Consider the following 13,947-nt stretch of genomic DNA (forward strand, 5'->3'; position numbering starts at 1 on the left):
CAATATGAATGTGGCATTTTGCTGCACCCCAGCGTCCAACATTTTGTATTCCCATGCCCTGTTGCAAGCTGACTGCAGCAGTTGCTTGCTTGGAAGCTTTCCCCACAACACAGCATCCATTCGAGTGCACTGTTTAGAGGGGGATGGGAAAGGGGACTGTCTGGGAACCAATCCTGGAGTTCAGCTGGAAGCTGGGTAAGCCAGGAGTACAAAGGGAAAGCTAGGCAGTTCAGAGAACAGTGAAGCAGCTGAGACCTGTGACTGGAACATTAACTATTTGTATTAGTACATCATCTTTCACATGCACCCAGCTGAAAAACGACCATCCATAGAAGGCTGTCTGAATGACACTTGGGGAAGCTGTAGCCTGCAGTGTGGAGCAGATTACTAGGAAACCAAAGTGGAGACGGAGCAGTAGACTTGACTGAAAATAAATCAACGTATTTTATATCAACGATTATTTTCAACTAGGAGCAGCAGCTCTGTGCACGCATGTGTGCAGGAGTGTGCTGCTGAGGGGATGCGAATGCCAGCTATTTCATGCTGATGGAATGAACAAATGTTGCTGCAGAAATTAAGAGCTGCTGCCACAAAATATGATCTCTTTGTGCACATGAAATACTGGGGCCTGCTAAGAAATAATCTTTCAGCTTTATGCAAATAGTTTTCTAAGGCAAATTAAATCATGGAGAAACCAGCAAGTTCTTTCAGATCACATCATCAATAATGAGTTCCCAACTGCAAACAACTGCTAAACGCATTCCATCATAAGACTGCAGCCAAGGGGTGGGCAAAATACAGCTCGCAGGTGGATCCAGCCCACCAAGCCATTCTATATGGCCTGTGAGGCCCCTCCAAAGGATAATTATTACCAGCCCATGGCTGCCCCTCTAAAAACCAGCAGGAGGTGCAGGCTTTCAGAGATTGTAGCCTGGTCCAGTGGCACACATCTGTGCCTTCATCTCTGTGGGGCTCCTGGCACTCCAGCTGGGAGCCCCACTGTAGAGGCATGGAGCTGTCCCAGCCCAATGGTGTGCAACTCCCCGCACTCCAGCCAGGAGCTGCAGTGAGCCAGGTGGGCTCCATGCTGCCATGTGCGACTACCTGCACTCCTTCCTGCAACCAGGAGCCATGTGCCTTCAGGCTAGTCCAGGCTGTCTCCATGCCTACACGTGGGACTTTGGCACTGCATCCTGGACGTGCTTTCGGACTGGGCTGGGCTGGCTCCATGCCACCACATGGGGCTCCCTGCTGGAGCGCTGGAAACCCCGCGCAGAGGCATAGAACTGGCCCAGCTCGGCCCTGCAGCATATGGCTCTCACCCACAGTGCTGGGAGCCCCACGTGCTGGCACAGAGTTAGCTCAGCCTGGTTGGAAGGTGTGTGCAAGCGGGCCAAGCTAGGCCGGCTCCATGCTGCCACATGCAACTCCCAGGATTCAGCCAGAGCCATGTACCACCAGGTGCCTGCTGTGGGTATGAGCGCCCCATGGGCACAATGCCTGCTGCTGCTGCCACCGCTGGCAAAAGGGCTGCACACCATTGGGGGGGGGGTATGCGGCAAGTGGCCCACACCCACGTACAAACTGCACACCCGCTCACAGCCACACTCCTTTACAAGGCCCTCCACACACCCCAACAAAATCACCACCCCCCCACATCCCCCAACCCCATGCACAATATACAAGAGTAAGACTGTTTTGAGCTATTATGCAATGCCTCTACATACACTATGAAAACACACATAAATCAGGACAATTTTTTTTTAAATAAAATTATGTTATAGTAAATGTTTGATTTTTAATATAGTTTTCTTTCCCCGGTTCCAAGTTGGCAACCCCCCTCCCGCACACCCTTCCCCTGCCAAGGAGTACATCAGGAGGAGGAACTTCCACTGGCAAAAGGTCAAGGGCAGGACTTCTGGTCCCAAGATGGCAGTCAAGGGGCAGGACACCTGTCAAGGGGTGGGGCAACCTTTGTGGCCCTCAACAGTTCACCAAGAGTCATTAAGACACCTTCCAAACAAAATAATTACCCACCCCTGTTCAGACCCCTCCTGAAAGATGAGAATTCAGCCACTATCCTATGGTTTTCATAGTCTCTCCATGGACGTACTGAAATGCATAATATTTGATTCCAATGTCATAAATGAAAAACAACCAAGCAATCTCTACCACTCCAAAATCTGTACTGGTTCCCCACTCAAATATCTAGTTAAGCTTCAAGATTTCCTTTCCCTCTGACAAATCTCTCCTCCTTTTTCTCACCCCAGTACTTCCTCCTCTAGTGTCTCCAATAGCCCAGAACTCAGTGGGCGCATCTACATGAGACGTTATTGCACATTTATTTAGTACCTGTATTAGCAAGTACTAAATAAATGCACAGTAACCAGAGTCACTGCACAGTAGTGTTGGTGAATGTCTTTTAGGTGATGCTACTGTGCAATAGCCTAATAATACGGTGCAGTAGTGTATTAGCATTATACATGCTGCGACACACTACTGCACTGTACTTTTCAGCTAGTGCAGTCAGTGTCTCATGTAGATGCACCCAATCTTCTCTGCCCCCCTGCCCCAAATCCTCCTGAGTAAATATCCTTTATCAGCCACTATGGGCACCACCATCTTGACAGTCACCGAGGGCTGCTATAGCATGGGCTTCATCTTTGACTTGGAGTTATTTTGCAGAGTGTTTCTGCTAAACATGCAAGATCTCACCTTTTCTTTCCATAAACACAACTAAAACTTTCATCCAGATGTTGGTCATTATGCATAGAGTTGTTTTTTTTTTGTTTGTTTTTTTATCTGTGACGTATGCAACCTCGTCAGAATACTGCTACAAAGGTCATTTTTCTAAACTAATTTTGACCACGTCACTTCTGTCTTTTGTGTCCCTCCACTGTCCCCTCTTTTCATTTCCTCAAGCTACCCATCTTCACAGCCTAGCCTCTCTCTTCCTGTCACCTCTCACCAAGTATCAAGAGATTATTGGCCATGATGACATCTTCTAACACCAAGTCACTAGATTTTCAAACACGTGCCCTTATGCCTTCTCCCACACTTCCCCATAGATTTGAAAGAAGCTTCTCATAAACAACTGCAAAGTCACCTCATCATCTTTCTGGAAAACTATCCTTATTAAAAAAAATACTCCTCTGCCATGATAGCTACAGTCTTAACTTTAGATTGTAAGCACTCTGGGACAAAGGTACTCTTTTCGTTCTACATGTGTACAGTGCTTAGTGATGGACAAGGACCTCATGCTGTGCCAGAGCTCCTATGTGCTATGATATTACAGATCAGTAATAATCTTTTAAAATACGAGTCTAGTTTTCTTTGCTTTCCATGGCTCGGGCTCAGGCTCTTAGGAGCTGCCTTTAGCTCTACACTGAAGGTTTAAAGCTGCAGCAGCACTGCTCTGGGAAAAAAACAAAACAAGCAACTACAGGAGAGAGAGCCCAGCTGGCAGCTGACCTATGACTGGGAAACACTCTCCTCAAAGATCGTAAAAAATCCACAAACCTCTGTTTCAGAATTAAATACCATTTTAACCATACTTTCCCAAAATAATTATGAACCTATTAATGAGGAAAGCCCATACAATAGGTTTGAATTACTCACTAGATCCTGCTCTCAGATACCACTTCAATTAACATGGTAAATGCAGAAATAAGCAGATCTTCTTTTAACATTACCCATTGGTTTGGGGAATATTCAAGCTAAATGTGCTCTATGTGAGAGATCGGAAGCATTACATTTGTTGGAGAAATCTCTTAAACTGCAAGTTTAATGTTGGTATATAAAACCCATTTTCTTCCTTACCCTTGGGTGATATTCATTTACTAAAATTAATCAGTTATCATGATAGGGACTGGACTTTCAGGCTTCAGTGAACTGCAGCACAAATGCATGCTTTCTGATGTCCTACTTTGAGAAAACAGAAGGCTGTATGAACAAGCTGTCAGAAATCAAACTAGCACAGCACTGTATCATATGCTGAAATGCTGGGATTTTAAACAAATCACAGTTGATTTTCTTCCAACAGGATTTCTGCGTTTTAACTAGAAAAGAGATGACTAGTTGTCATAGGGAATGAAGACAGGAAATTACTCAGCTGGCTTTGTTATTTTACAAGTAAGTGACCTTTGCATCTGAAGCCCATTTCCATTCAAACCTGAGGTTCCTGACAAATGTGAATCATATGATCATTATATTTCCTGCATGTTGTCTATTTTGTATCCAAAATATCATTGTGTCATTTGGAATAGGTCATTTATGTTAAGGATTACAAATCAAATGATTGAACCAGTGGGTAGGAAAGATTAAAATAAAACACACAAAAACCCAGGACATTTAAGAACAACATAACTACTCTTCCTTTCTGCTGTCCACCATTTATCTATTCTATTTTTCAACAGAGGGATGCCCAAATGATGTCAAACTTATGCCAGCATTTTTCAAGTTATTTTTTCCACCAAATTGAAGAATATATTGAAAGTTACTGTATTTTAAGTGTGTACTGGGCATTTAACATAGTTAACTGCTGTAATGCAGATACACAAGAGTTCTTCTTAGATTGTCTCCCACTTACAGTCCATCAAAAACAGCTCAGGGGTTCTCGTAAGGAAGGAGCAAACAAAATTCTCTGGATTTTTGTTTCACGTTTATCAGTCACTTATTAGCCAGAGGCTGTTAGAGATAACATTCTCTAAACAAAGTTAAAGGGAAAAAAAAAGGAAAAAAAAAAGTCCTGCTTTCCTCTCCTGCATGGGAACATCAAAGAAGAAATTATCTTCTCACCTGGGTACTGCCCCTACAGAGAGCCCTTTTTAAGTACTATTCAAGATCGTGGGTCCTATCTTTCCCATTGCAAGCCCAAGGTACTACCTGAACTGACTGCAGTTCCAGGATCTGAACAGTAACTAAATTAAATTTGTCTGCTAAAAGATAACGGTCGTTTGCAGAGGAGGCACAACTTTCTTGGACCCATGCTCTAGACTGCAACATCATCACACCATTTCATTAACTGCATGGACACAGAATCACAGAAAATGAGGGTTGGAAAGGACCTCAGGAGGTCATCTAGTCCCACCCCCCGCTCAAACCAGGACCATAGATCATTCCAGCCAGGGCTTTGTCAAGCCAGGCCTTCAAAACCTCCAGGGATGGAGATTCTACCACCTCTCTAGGTAACTTGTTGCAGTGCTTCACCACCCTCCTAGTGAGAACGTTTTTCCTAATACCCAACCTAAACCTCCCTTCCTGCAACTTGAGACCATTGCTCCTTGTTCTGTCATCTGCCACCACTGAGAGCAGTCCAGCTCCATCCTCTTTGGAAGCACCCTTCTGGTGGCTAAAGGCTGCTATTAAATCCCCCCTCAGTCTTCTCTTCTCCAGACTAAATAAACCTGGTTTCCTCAGCCTCTCTCATTCGTCACGTACCCCAGCCCCAAACTATTTTCCCTGCCCTCCGCTGAACTCTCTCCAATTTGTCCACATCCCTTCTATAGTGGGAGGCCCAAAACTGGACACAGTACTCCAGATGTGGCCTTACCAGTGCTGAATAGAGCAGAATAAATTACTTCCCTCAATCTGCTGACAAAGCTCCTACTAATGCAGCCCAGTATGCCGTTAGCCTTCTTGGCAATAAGGGCGCACTGCTGACTCATATCCATCTTATTGTCCACTGTAACCCCAGGTCCTTTTCTGCAGAGCTGCTCCCCAGCCAGTCAGCCCCCAGCCTGTATCGATGCATGGGATTGTTCCGGCCTAAGTGCAGGACTTGGCACCTGTCCGTGTCTTTGTTATCATGCAACAGGAGATGCTCATACTGGTAAGTCTTTGTCGGAGCTCAGTTTTAGCCGGAGCTTACAAACCAAAAATTTAAAAGATTTCACCGAAACAGTAAAAAACAGAACAATGAATATAAAGACTTTGAGTTCTATTCAAATTTTTCATGGGTGTTTTGTGAAACATGACGTGCCTAGTAGAATGATACAGGTAAATTGGTCAAGATTCAAAAAATCATTCCTTTTGATAACATTTTTACTGGACCATCTCATTTTTGGCGCTCCTTGCAAGATTCTGAGATCTGTCATTAGATGCCATTTTTTTTTCAAGTGCTGATTTCCAGAATCATTCACATTGTAACAGTCTGTCTATAAAAGCATGCAACAACCTTTTAGCCACAACAGAAAACCCATCTCTGCTGTGAGATGATTAAGTCATTTAATTCTGGGTCAGTTTAACAAAAAAAAAAAAAAAAAAAAAAAAAAAAATTCTCTCACACAGGCCAGGACTAGACCATATATCTACAGTATCCAGCAGTGGTATTTTTACATACACTTTCCTGCAAGCTCCCTACAATCAACAGCAATGTAGTCTAATTTTGGCACTGTAACCTTGACAGTCCAGACAAAATAACTTTCCAAATAATGGAACAAACATGGCAGTAAGATATGCTCATCCACTGAAATTTTATATAAAATAAAAGGACATCACTTAATAGTTTTATGTTAGTGTGAGAGATGGATCCAATTTGGTACGGTACTGCTCTGTGGGATTTGTTAGAGATGGAAGTGATATCTTAAAAAGCACAGGGGAGTGTGTTGACAACTACAGGCAATGTGAAGGTGAAAAGGAATGTCAAAGTCTCTCCTTAACTTATTAGTGTAATTTTAGAAGGGTGTGTCTTGCCACCACCTTAACTGTAACTAAACATCGTTTGCCTGCTAATATAAAACACAGCACTGAAGACATACTCAGACCTCTGGCATATGCAGAGTCCAGCGTAACCACATTCTATGACAGCAGCTCCTAATGATTCCTTCAGAGAAGTTATTTACAAGCAACTAAAGCCTTTCAAGTTTTGTTTGGACCAGAAACAAGCTTTGGGGATTCATCTTGAGGCTCAGGGGATGAAACAATCACAAGATACTATAGAGTCCCTCCACTGTCTGCTGGGAAGAGCTGCTGCCCACCAACCAGTCATCTAAGCAAGAGAACAATGATGTTTTCATGAGGTTGGCCCCACCACTTAAGAGCCTGGGTAAAGACTGAGGTTTCCCAGGAGATACAAATGGTAGGGCTTGGTACTGATTCTGGTACTGACCAGTTATACATTTGAGGCATTTTCTGTGGGAAGGAATAATGATGATACACAAGTAAGTACCCCAAATACTGAAAGGTGCATGCCAAACAGAGGGTTATGATAGCTCATGTTGCCATCATGAATTCAAGCTTGCAGATAAAGAATCTGAGCTTTAAGTCTAAAGATGCCATCTTTTCTTTTAGGCCCAGAAAGACACTACTGGACCTTCCCTTCTCCGATGCTGCAAAGGAACCTCTTCTAGAAGGCAAAAGGCCTTCTGTTACAGTAAAATACTGTAAGAAGGGTTCCTGGGATGGGAAAGTGTGATTGGAGTGAGCCACCATGCCTCCTTCCTTTCTTCTCATATCCTTGTCCTTGTGATGAGGTACATAGCAAATTCACAGATTTATTGGAATCTGACATGACCGTGCTGTAAGCGCCTCTGCTATAGCCTCGAACTTTCAACCTCTGGGCTAACCATGTGCCCACACCACCCCAGGCTCCAGCCACCATGCTGAACTGGATGGCACAGCAAGAGATGAAATCCAAAATCCCTCAGCCGAAGATTACATAGACCCAGACCTTGTTACAGTGCCTCATCAAAATGTTCCGCCGGTTACTTGAGGAGCAGTGAAACAAGGGTTCAGGTACCAAGGGACACGTCCTCCTCTGGAAATGCCAGCGTTTCCTGGGAGGTTCTGGAATTAGGTAGAGGGACAAAGCAGTTTTTGACTGGTGGTTACTGCCTTGGTATGGTAATGTTAGCTTTTCAGGTAGCGGTAGACACCCACATAAGAAAGGTTTGCCAGTCTTTCAGGATATTCACAACTTAATCTGTTTTGGCACTGAAAAGCTCACCCACAGTGGAATGAACACCTGGGCAAATGTTCCAAGCAGAACCCTTAAACTCTACAGCAACATTCACTGGAAAGGAAGCCATTAAAAATATGTAATTCCCATCTCCTCAGCCACGGTCGAAAGATATGACTCATAGCTGAAAAGACACAACACATTAACAATTTTTTGAAGATCTCTCTGGTACCTATCTTTATGCTTCCCAGAAGACTGATCTCAGTTCTTCCAGACATGTCCAAACAATCAAGCTCAAAACCCTCCCCATCACAAGTACCAGGGAAGGAGGTGGATGGATTATAGCTGGCTTATCTCCGTGACTTCCCAGGACTCAGTTGCTGGTGCATTCTCCAGGCTGCCTAGTTTAATCCCTACACTTCTCCCTCCTTCACTTTATGCAGGCAAGATGGACTTCAGCTCTGGCACTCTGACCCTTCCCCTCAACATCCCTTTTCAGCATATCCATGATGCTTATACTTTTGCATCAATAAATACACTGTTTCCCATTTTAGATAAACTGTAGAGCAAGATGCATCTACACTATAAGCATATATAAAAGTAATGTTAGGTGTCTGGCTGCAGCAAAATAGGGAATTCAAGGACACAAATAGCAAAATTACAGCGCTGTGAAGCTATGGGAAAGATTCTACCTCCCAAGCATAATTTATTTCATGCAGCTTCTAGGTAGACAAATGGTACTGCACAGGCTTATAACTGCTCCGTATTTTCTGAGTTCTCTTTAAACCCTGGTTCTTATACCCGTTTCTTAAATAAAAGGTGTTATTTTCCTTGCACTTTTAGGGAAATTCAACAAATTCCACAGCTGCAGAATCCAGAGCCCTGAATATAATTATTAAAAATATATTCCCCAACAATTTCTAGAGGAAGAGAAAAAAAAAAAAAAGAGCAGAAAAAGAAGTCATCCATGGCAGACAGTAGTCAGTACATATCAAACTGCTAAATATAGATCCAGCTATGTCAAACTGGTCCACTTAGTGTACTTATCTGGCCTCCATGATGTATTCAGATATTTCAGAACACTGTTTTTCATTTAAGACAGTATCTAGCCATCATGGTTACAAAAATAACCTTCTAGATGCCACGCAATACAGAGAAGCTAGACAGACTTAAGAAATACCTCAGAAAAAGTGTTAAGAGTGGCATTCACTTCTAAGGTTCAAGACGGTACTTCAAGAGGCAATTTTTCAAATCATCCAGACATACAGTTATGCATAATTTTCACCCACAGGTACCAAAGCCGTATAAGAAAGTCACGTGATACACAGACGACCAAGAAACAGTGATTGTTTTGCATTCAGCATTATTAATATGAAAGTAATTTTACTAAGAAAATGTTTAGTTACTATACAATACTTCAAAGTCTTCATACAAGTCACCCATTATTAGATGTGAACTGAGGGGCATAGCTTAACTCAACACAAATAAATGTAGTTTAGCTTTTTCTATATTTGTTTGACACCCCCATAATAAAAATATTAAAATTTAGCCCTGAATTGTTACAACTGTAGAAATGCAATACAGAAAGTCTCTGTACAAGAGGAAATTTTTCAGAAAAAGACAGTTTATCCAGCTAAAACAAGTTACACAAAATACCAAATGCTGAAAGATCTCTTGTACATGATTTATGCTGTTTTATAAACTACTCCTATTAAAAAGGTTACAAAAATAGTGCTTTTAAAAACTACAAATATTCAATTAGGAGTTTAGTCATATCTGAAGTGGGACTGCTACCCCATTCTCAAAATTCTTCAAGATAATCCTGCCTCAAAACTTCCCATCAAGCCACAGATGCTCTATTTGCCCAAGTCGGCGCACGGGGCGCTGCATGCAGCATGAGCCTCAGACCAGCACCACGTACCCCATGGTGCCACATGCTGCAAGTGGTGTGCAGGGCTAGTCTAGGGTGGTTTTGGGGCCTAATCCAAACTGGCAGGCAGCACTTGCCAGTCCAGTTCTGCACACTGGGCCAGGGCTGATGCATGCATACAGTAAATACGGCTGCTCCGAGATCCACAGGCATTGCTGCAAGCCAGATGATAGGGCTCTGTGGGCCAGATCTGACACCACTGCTTTGCTTTTAAAATGTAATGTTTGTCCTAAACCAGGTTATACATGTGTAACAGTAGAACTGTTCACATTAAAAAAAACAAACAGCTAAAAGATATTTTCTATTCTTAAGTCAGCTGTATTCTTTTATCTTAATTTTAAGAAATCCTAAATCGTAAAAATATATCTTTTCTAAATTAGTCTCTTCTGCTGGTCACTGCAGTATAATTCCAAAATCATAAAGTACAAGTTTGCTCTTAAAAAGGCAGAGACCCCTGTTTCCAGGTATAAGCGTGTTATTTAAAAAAAAAAAAAAAGTCTCACCAACATGCTGCTCGTCAGTATACTGCATTCCAGCAGAAGCTTGCCGTCAGAAGGCAACTTAAAATACTACCAAAATTAGATTTTTTTTTAAATTACAAGAAATAACATAGAATCTAAAGCCTTAAGTCATATTTATTTATAGCCAAAATAACCTCAAATGTAACAGGATTTCTTCTTCACCTCCATTTCTCCCCCCCCCCCCCCGTGTGTGGAGCAAGATACGGTACAAGTTTAACAGTTCTGGGCATAGCCTGTACCCCCTCCACACATGCTGCACAAATGTATAGCTCATTTGCGATACCTTCAGTGAACAGGCATCATTAGGCTTTACTCACTGGACCGCACAATAGTAGTTACTAAACTGCACTATACGTGTCCTCCACTATAACAACATCATAAACAGAGATTCTGTTCTTACAAAGAATACCAAAAATGGGAGAAAAGTTTTCTGTCAAGTTGTGCACCTCCTGTATCACAGTGAATTACTGTAATGAACAAGAGATAGCACTAATGAGGAGGAGTCCCCTCCACCCTCCGCCATACTGACTGGGGGAAAAACCTCATCTTATATTTGGGTAAATACAGCAAGTGTTAAAATGCAAGCCATATAAGGGAAAGTTGAGCAAAGAGACTATGTTTAGTTTGGAAAAAAAGATTACAGGGAACACAACAGCAGTTTTCAAATATTTGAGGCTGCTGTAAGGAAGAGAAAAAGAGCAACTCTTTCTTCCTTGCCACATTGGGTAAGACATGAAACAATGGTCTTAAACTGCAAGAAAACAGATGAAGATCAAGTCCAATGAAAAACTAACTAACTGTAAGAACCTCAGGGCAATGCAATAAGCTGCCCCGCAAAGTTGTGGAATCTCCTTCATTGAAGGTTTTCAAGAGTAACTTGGATAGGAGTGGACACGGACAGTTTATGAATACCGACTGCAGGTTTCCTTCCAACCCTAACATTCTGTGATTTTATCAACAGTGTCTGTTTTCACGGGTAGATGAACAGGTAACTAGTAATCAATCAAACTGAACCTGTGGAGCACCTGGCTGATTGAATAATGAACCTAAAACAACAGTTGGAAAGGTGTTAATTGTGTAATTCAGCAAAGCAGACAACAAAATTGACACCAACACCACCTGATACTGTCAATATTGTACTACTCAAAGGCCTATCATGAAGAACTATGAAGGACTACACAATTTCAGGGTTCTCAACTCTTGTGATTTTATCATGGGTTTCACAATATTTGGTGGTTTTCTTAATGCCCCAGCTTCAGGATTTACTTGATTACATAAGAATCTCAGCCTTCATTCAAGAAAGATGTTTGCGATTAAAGAAAAACTGGGAAATATAAATCATTAGGACTTAAACTGGAAGACAAATCAAAGAAATCAAAACATTATTTAATGCAAGTAGCTCTGTTCTTGGAGCCCAATTCACAATTTGAATGTCTGGGTAGTAATACTGAAATCAACTTTGAATGGATTGCTCATTTTAGGTAATGACAAATAGTAAGCTTGAAGGGGGACCGAAGTACAGTGAGAAGTAGACGGAGCCAATTAATTCCATTTTCCTGAAAGGAGTTTTAGCCTTCAGAAGACTGCATGAAATAGCAACATTCAACAGCCTCTGACCTGAGGAACAAAAAAAGTATTTCTTTATTGTTGCAAGTATTTAGCAAAGCCTGACAAAAGAGAAGGAGCTTAATGTTTGCTATACTCCCATGTCTAACTTTGTGAAAGACCACAGTGAGGTCAAAACACTCCAGGAGATTTTGGCCACGTATCCTAACTACTACTGATGTTTTCGTCTCCCTCCACATTTAAGAGAAAGTTGTTAAATACAAAGTATGTTTTACTGAAGGCATCAGACCTTTGAATAAGCTTGAGCAATTCTGAAGATATATGAACATTTCTGTCACAGTATGTGACCCAGCAAACTAGCAGCATATTAAAAAAAAAAAATGTATGGACAGATCACACTGCAAAGTAGGAATGGAGGTCTCAGACTTTATCCCTTTATTTTCAGGTCCCTGAAAGTCAAAAAACCTATTTGATTTTATTCTTGGGTATTCTGTATTCAACTAAATGAAAGCTCCAACTGAATTTGCATGACTACCTTTTTAGACAATTCAAGACAGATATCACAGGCAATAAACCTATACCCCTTAAGATCAAAGAACAGTCTCACACACTTCAGACTACCATAACATTGCAGTTAATCTTTGCAAAAGGAGGCTACAAAATAATACTTGATTTTAGAGCAAGTAAAATTAGAACAACAGAATCCCACCTTCTTTTTAATTATTTTGTCCATTTTCTTACTTTCAGACTTCAGTCCAATCTTTTCTGGTAGCCAAGGTTTCTCTTTTGACTTGTTTATGATACTTCGAAGAAACATCCTTAATATATTCTTCATGTGGAAAGCAGTTAGTAAGTAAATACAAGAAAAAATAATAGGTGATAGAAATCTAAAATCTAAAACAGTTCCTGTGCAAGGGCTACAGTGAGAATCTACTTAAATGGATAGACCTTTGCTGCACGGGCGTATGAATGCAAGCAGTAATGACGAGCAGCGATAAGACATTCTACTGAAATAAGACAGGCCACAGTTGTGACAGGAACGAGATATGGTGGATCAGGTTTCACCTAATTAGGCAACCTTGCACCAAGGGAGTTCTGCTGTCCTACCGCTGTGCAACACTAACTCTTTGCTTGGGGTTATAATGAAAGGACAGCAAGGATTAAATATTTACCTTAAATCATTTACACATAAAGTTCTTCATGGCCCTACTATCAACACTTAAAGGGTTCTTCTTAAAAAGGGACACTTGCAAGGTTAACAATGGCAACAGTTCCCCCCCAATATTATTATAGATTGTTGTATATATTTGATAAATTAAGAAGCCAGTTCAGAATGAAGGACTAGTGGTTTTTGTTTTGAGACAAAAAAAAAAAAAAAAATCCCACGTAAATTTATTTTCAAAAATGTAGTATTTCAAACTCTGTTCCCGCCTTCTGTCAGATATGGGTCAAGCAGCCACAGTAAAATGATTGAAAAGCTCCATTTATTGCTTATTCTGCACCACAGACGTAGGTAAGTAATCACCTCCCCTGTCTCACTTCAGTAGGACCTCAAACCTCACACACAGGATCCAGCATGGGGCTGAATAAAAGTGACTCCTCTACCATGCATGCAGCTTCTACTCCAAGAGCCACACTGCAGTCTCCAGCCTCGTCCCTTCCCTTCGTTCCCACTCTCCAAGAACCCAGTTTTAAGCAGAAAATAAGGGGTTGTAAACAAGCATCCTCACAAGTTAGAACAGGAACCACTAGTATATCTTAAACCCGCTGGCCCACTGCCAAAATTCACAGAATCATAGAAAATAAGGGTTGGAAGGGACCTCAGGAAGTCATTTAGTCCAACCCCTACTCAAAGCAGGATCAGCCCCAAATAGATCATCTCAGTCAAGGCTTTGTTGAGCCAGGTCTTAAAACCCTCTAAGGATGGAGTTTCCACCACTTCACTGGGTAACCTGTTCCAGTGTTTTACTACCCTCACAGTAACAAAATTCTTCCCAATATCTAACCTAAACTTCCCTTGCTGCAACTTGAAA

At 41.7% G+C, this 13,947-nt stretch overlaps 1 protein-coding gene across 8 annotated transcripts in view; it reads right to left on the bottom strand.

Annotated features, from left to right (window-relative positions):
- The window catches only part of PPP1R13B (protein phosphatase 1 regulatory subunit 13B), a 93,131-nt gene extending 80,230 nt beyond the window's left edge, over nucleotides 1-12,901 (bottom strand). For 3 of the 8 annotated variants that reach the window (XM_025197206.1, XM_025197205.1, XM_014517113.2), the window contains exon 1: nucleotides 12,624-12,900. In XM_025197206.1, the coding sequence (XP_025052991.1) occupies nucleotides 12,624-12,749 (126 nt within the window). In that variant the 5' untranslated portion in view covers nucleotides 12,750-12,900. Of the gene's footprint in view, nucleotides 1-12,623 lie in introns of all 8 variants that reach the window. The other 5 variants (XM_025197203.1, XM_025197202.1, XM_025197208.1 and 2 more) reach the window with 3 other exon arrangements.
- Between the last annotated feature and the right edge of the window lie 1,046 nt (nucleotides 12,902-13,947).

Source organism: Alligator sinensis, unplaced genomic scaffold, assembly GCF_000455745.1.
Source record: "Alligator sinensis unplaced genomic scaffold, ASM45574v1 scaffold85_1, whole genome shotgun sequence".
In the NCBI taxonomy this organism is placed as follows: Eukaryota; Metazoa; Chordata; order Crocodylia; family Alligatoridae; genus Alligator; species Alligator sinensis.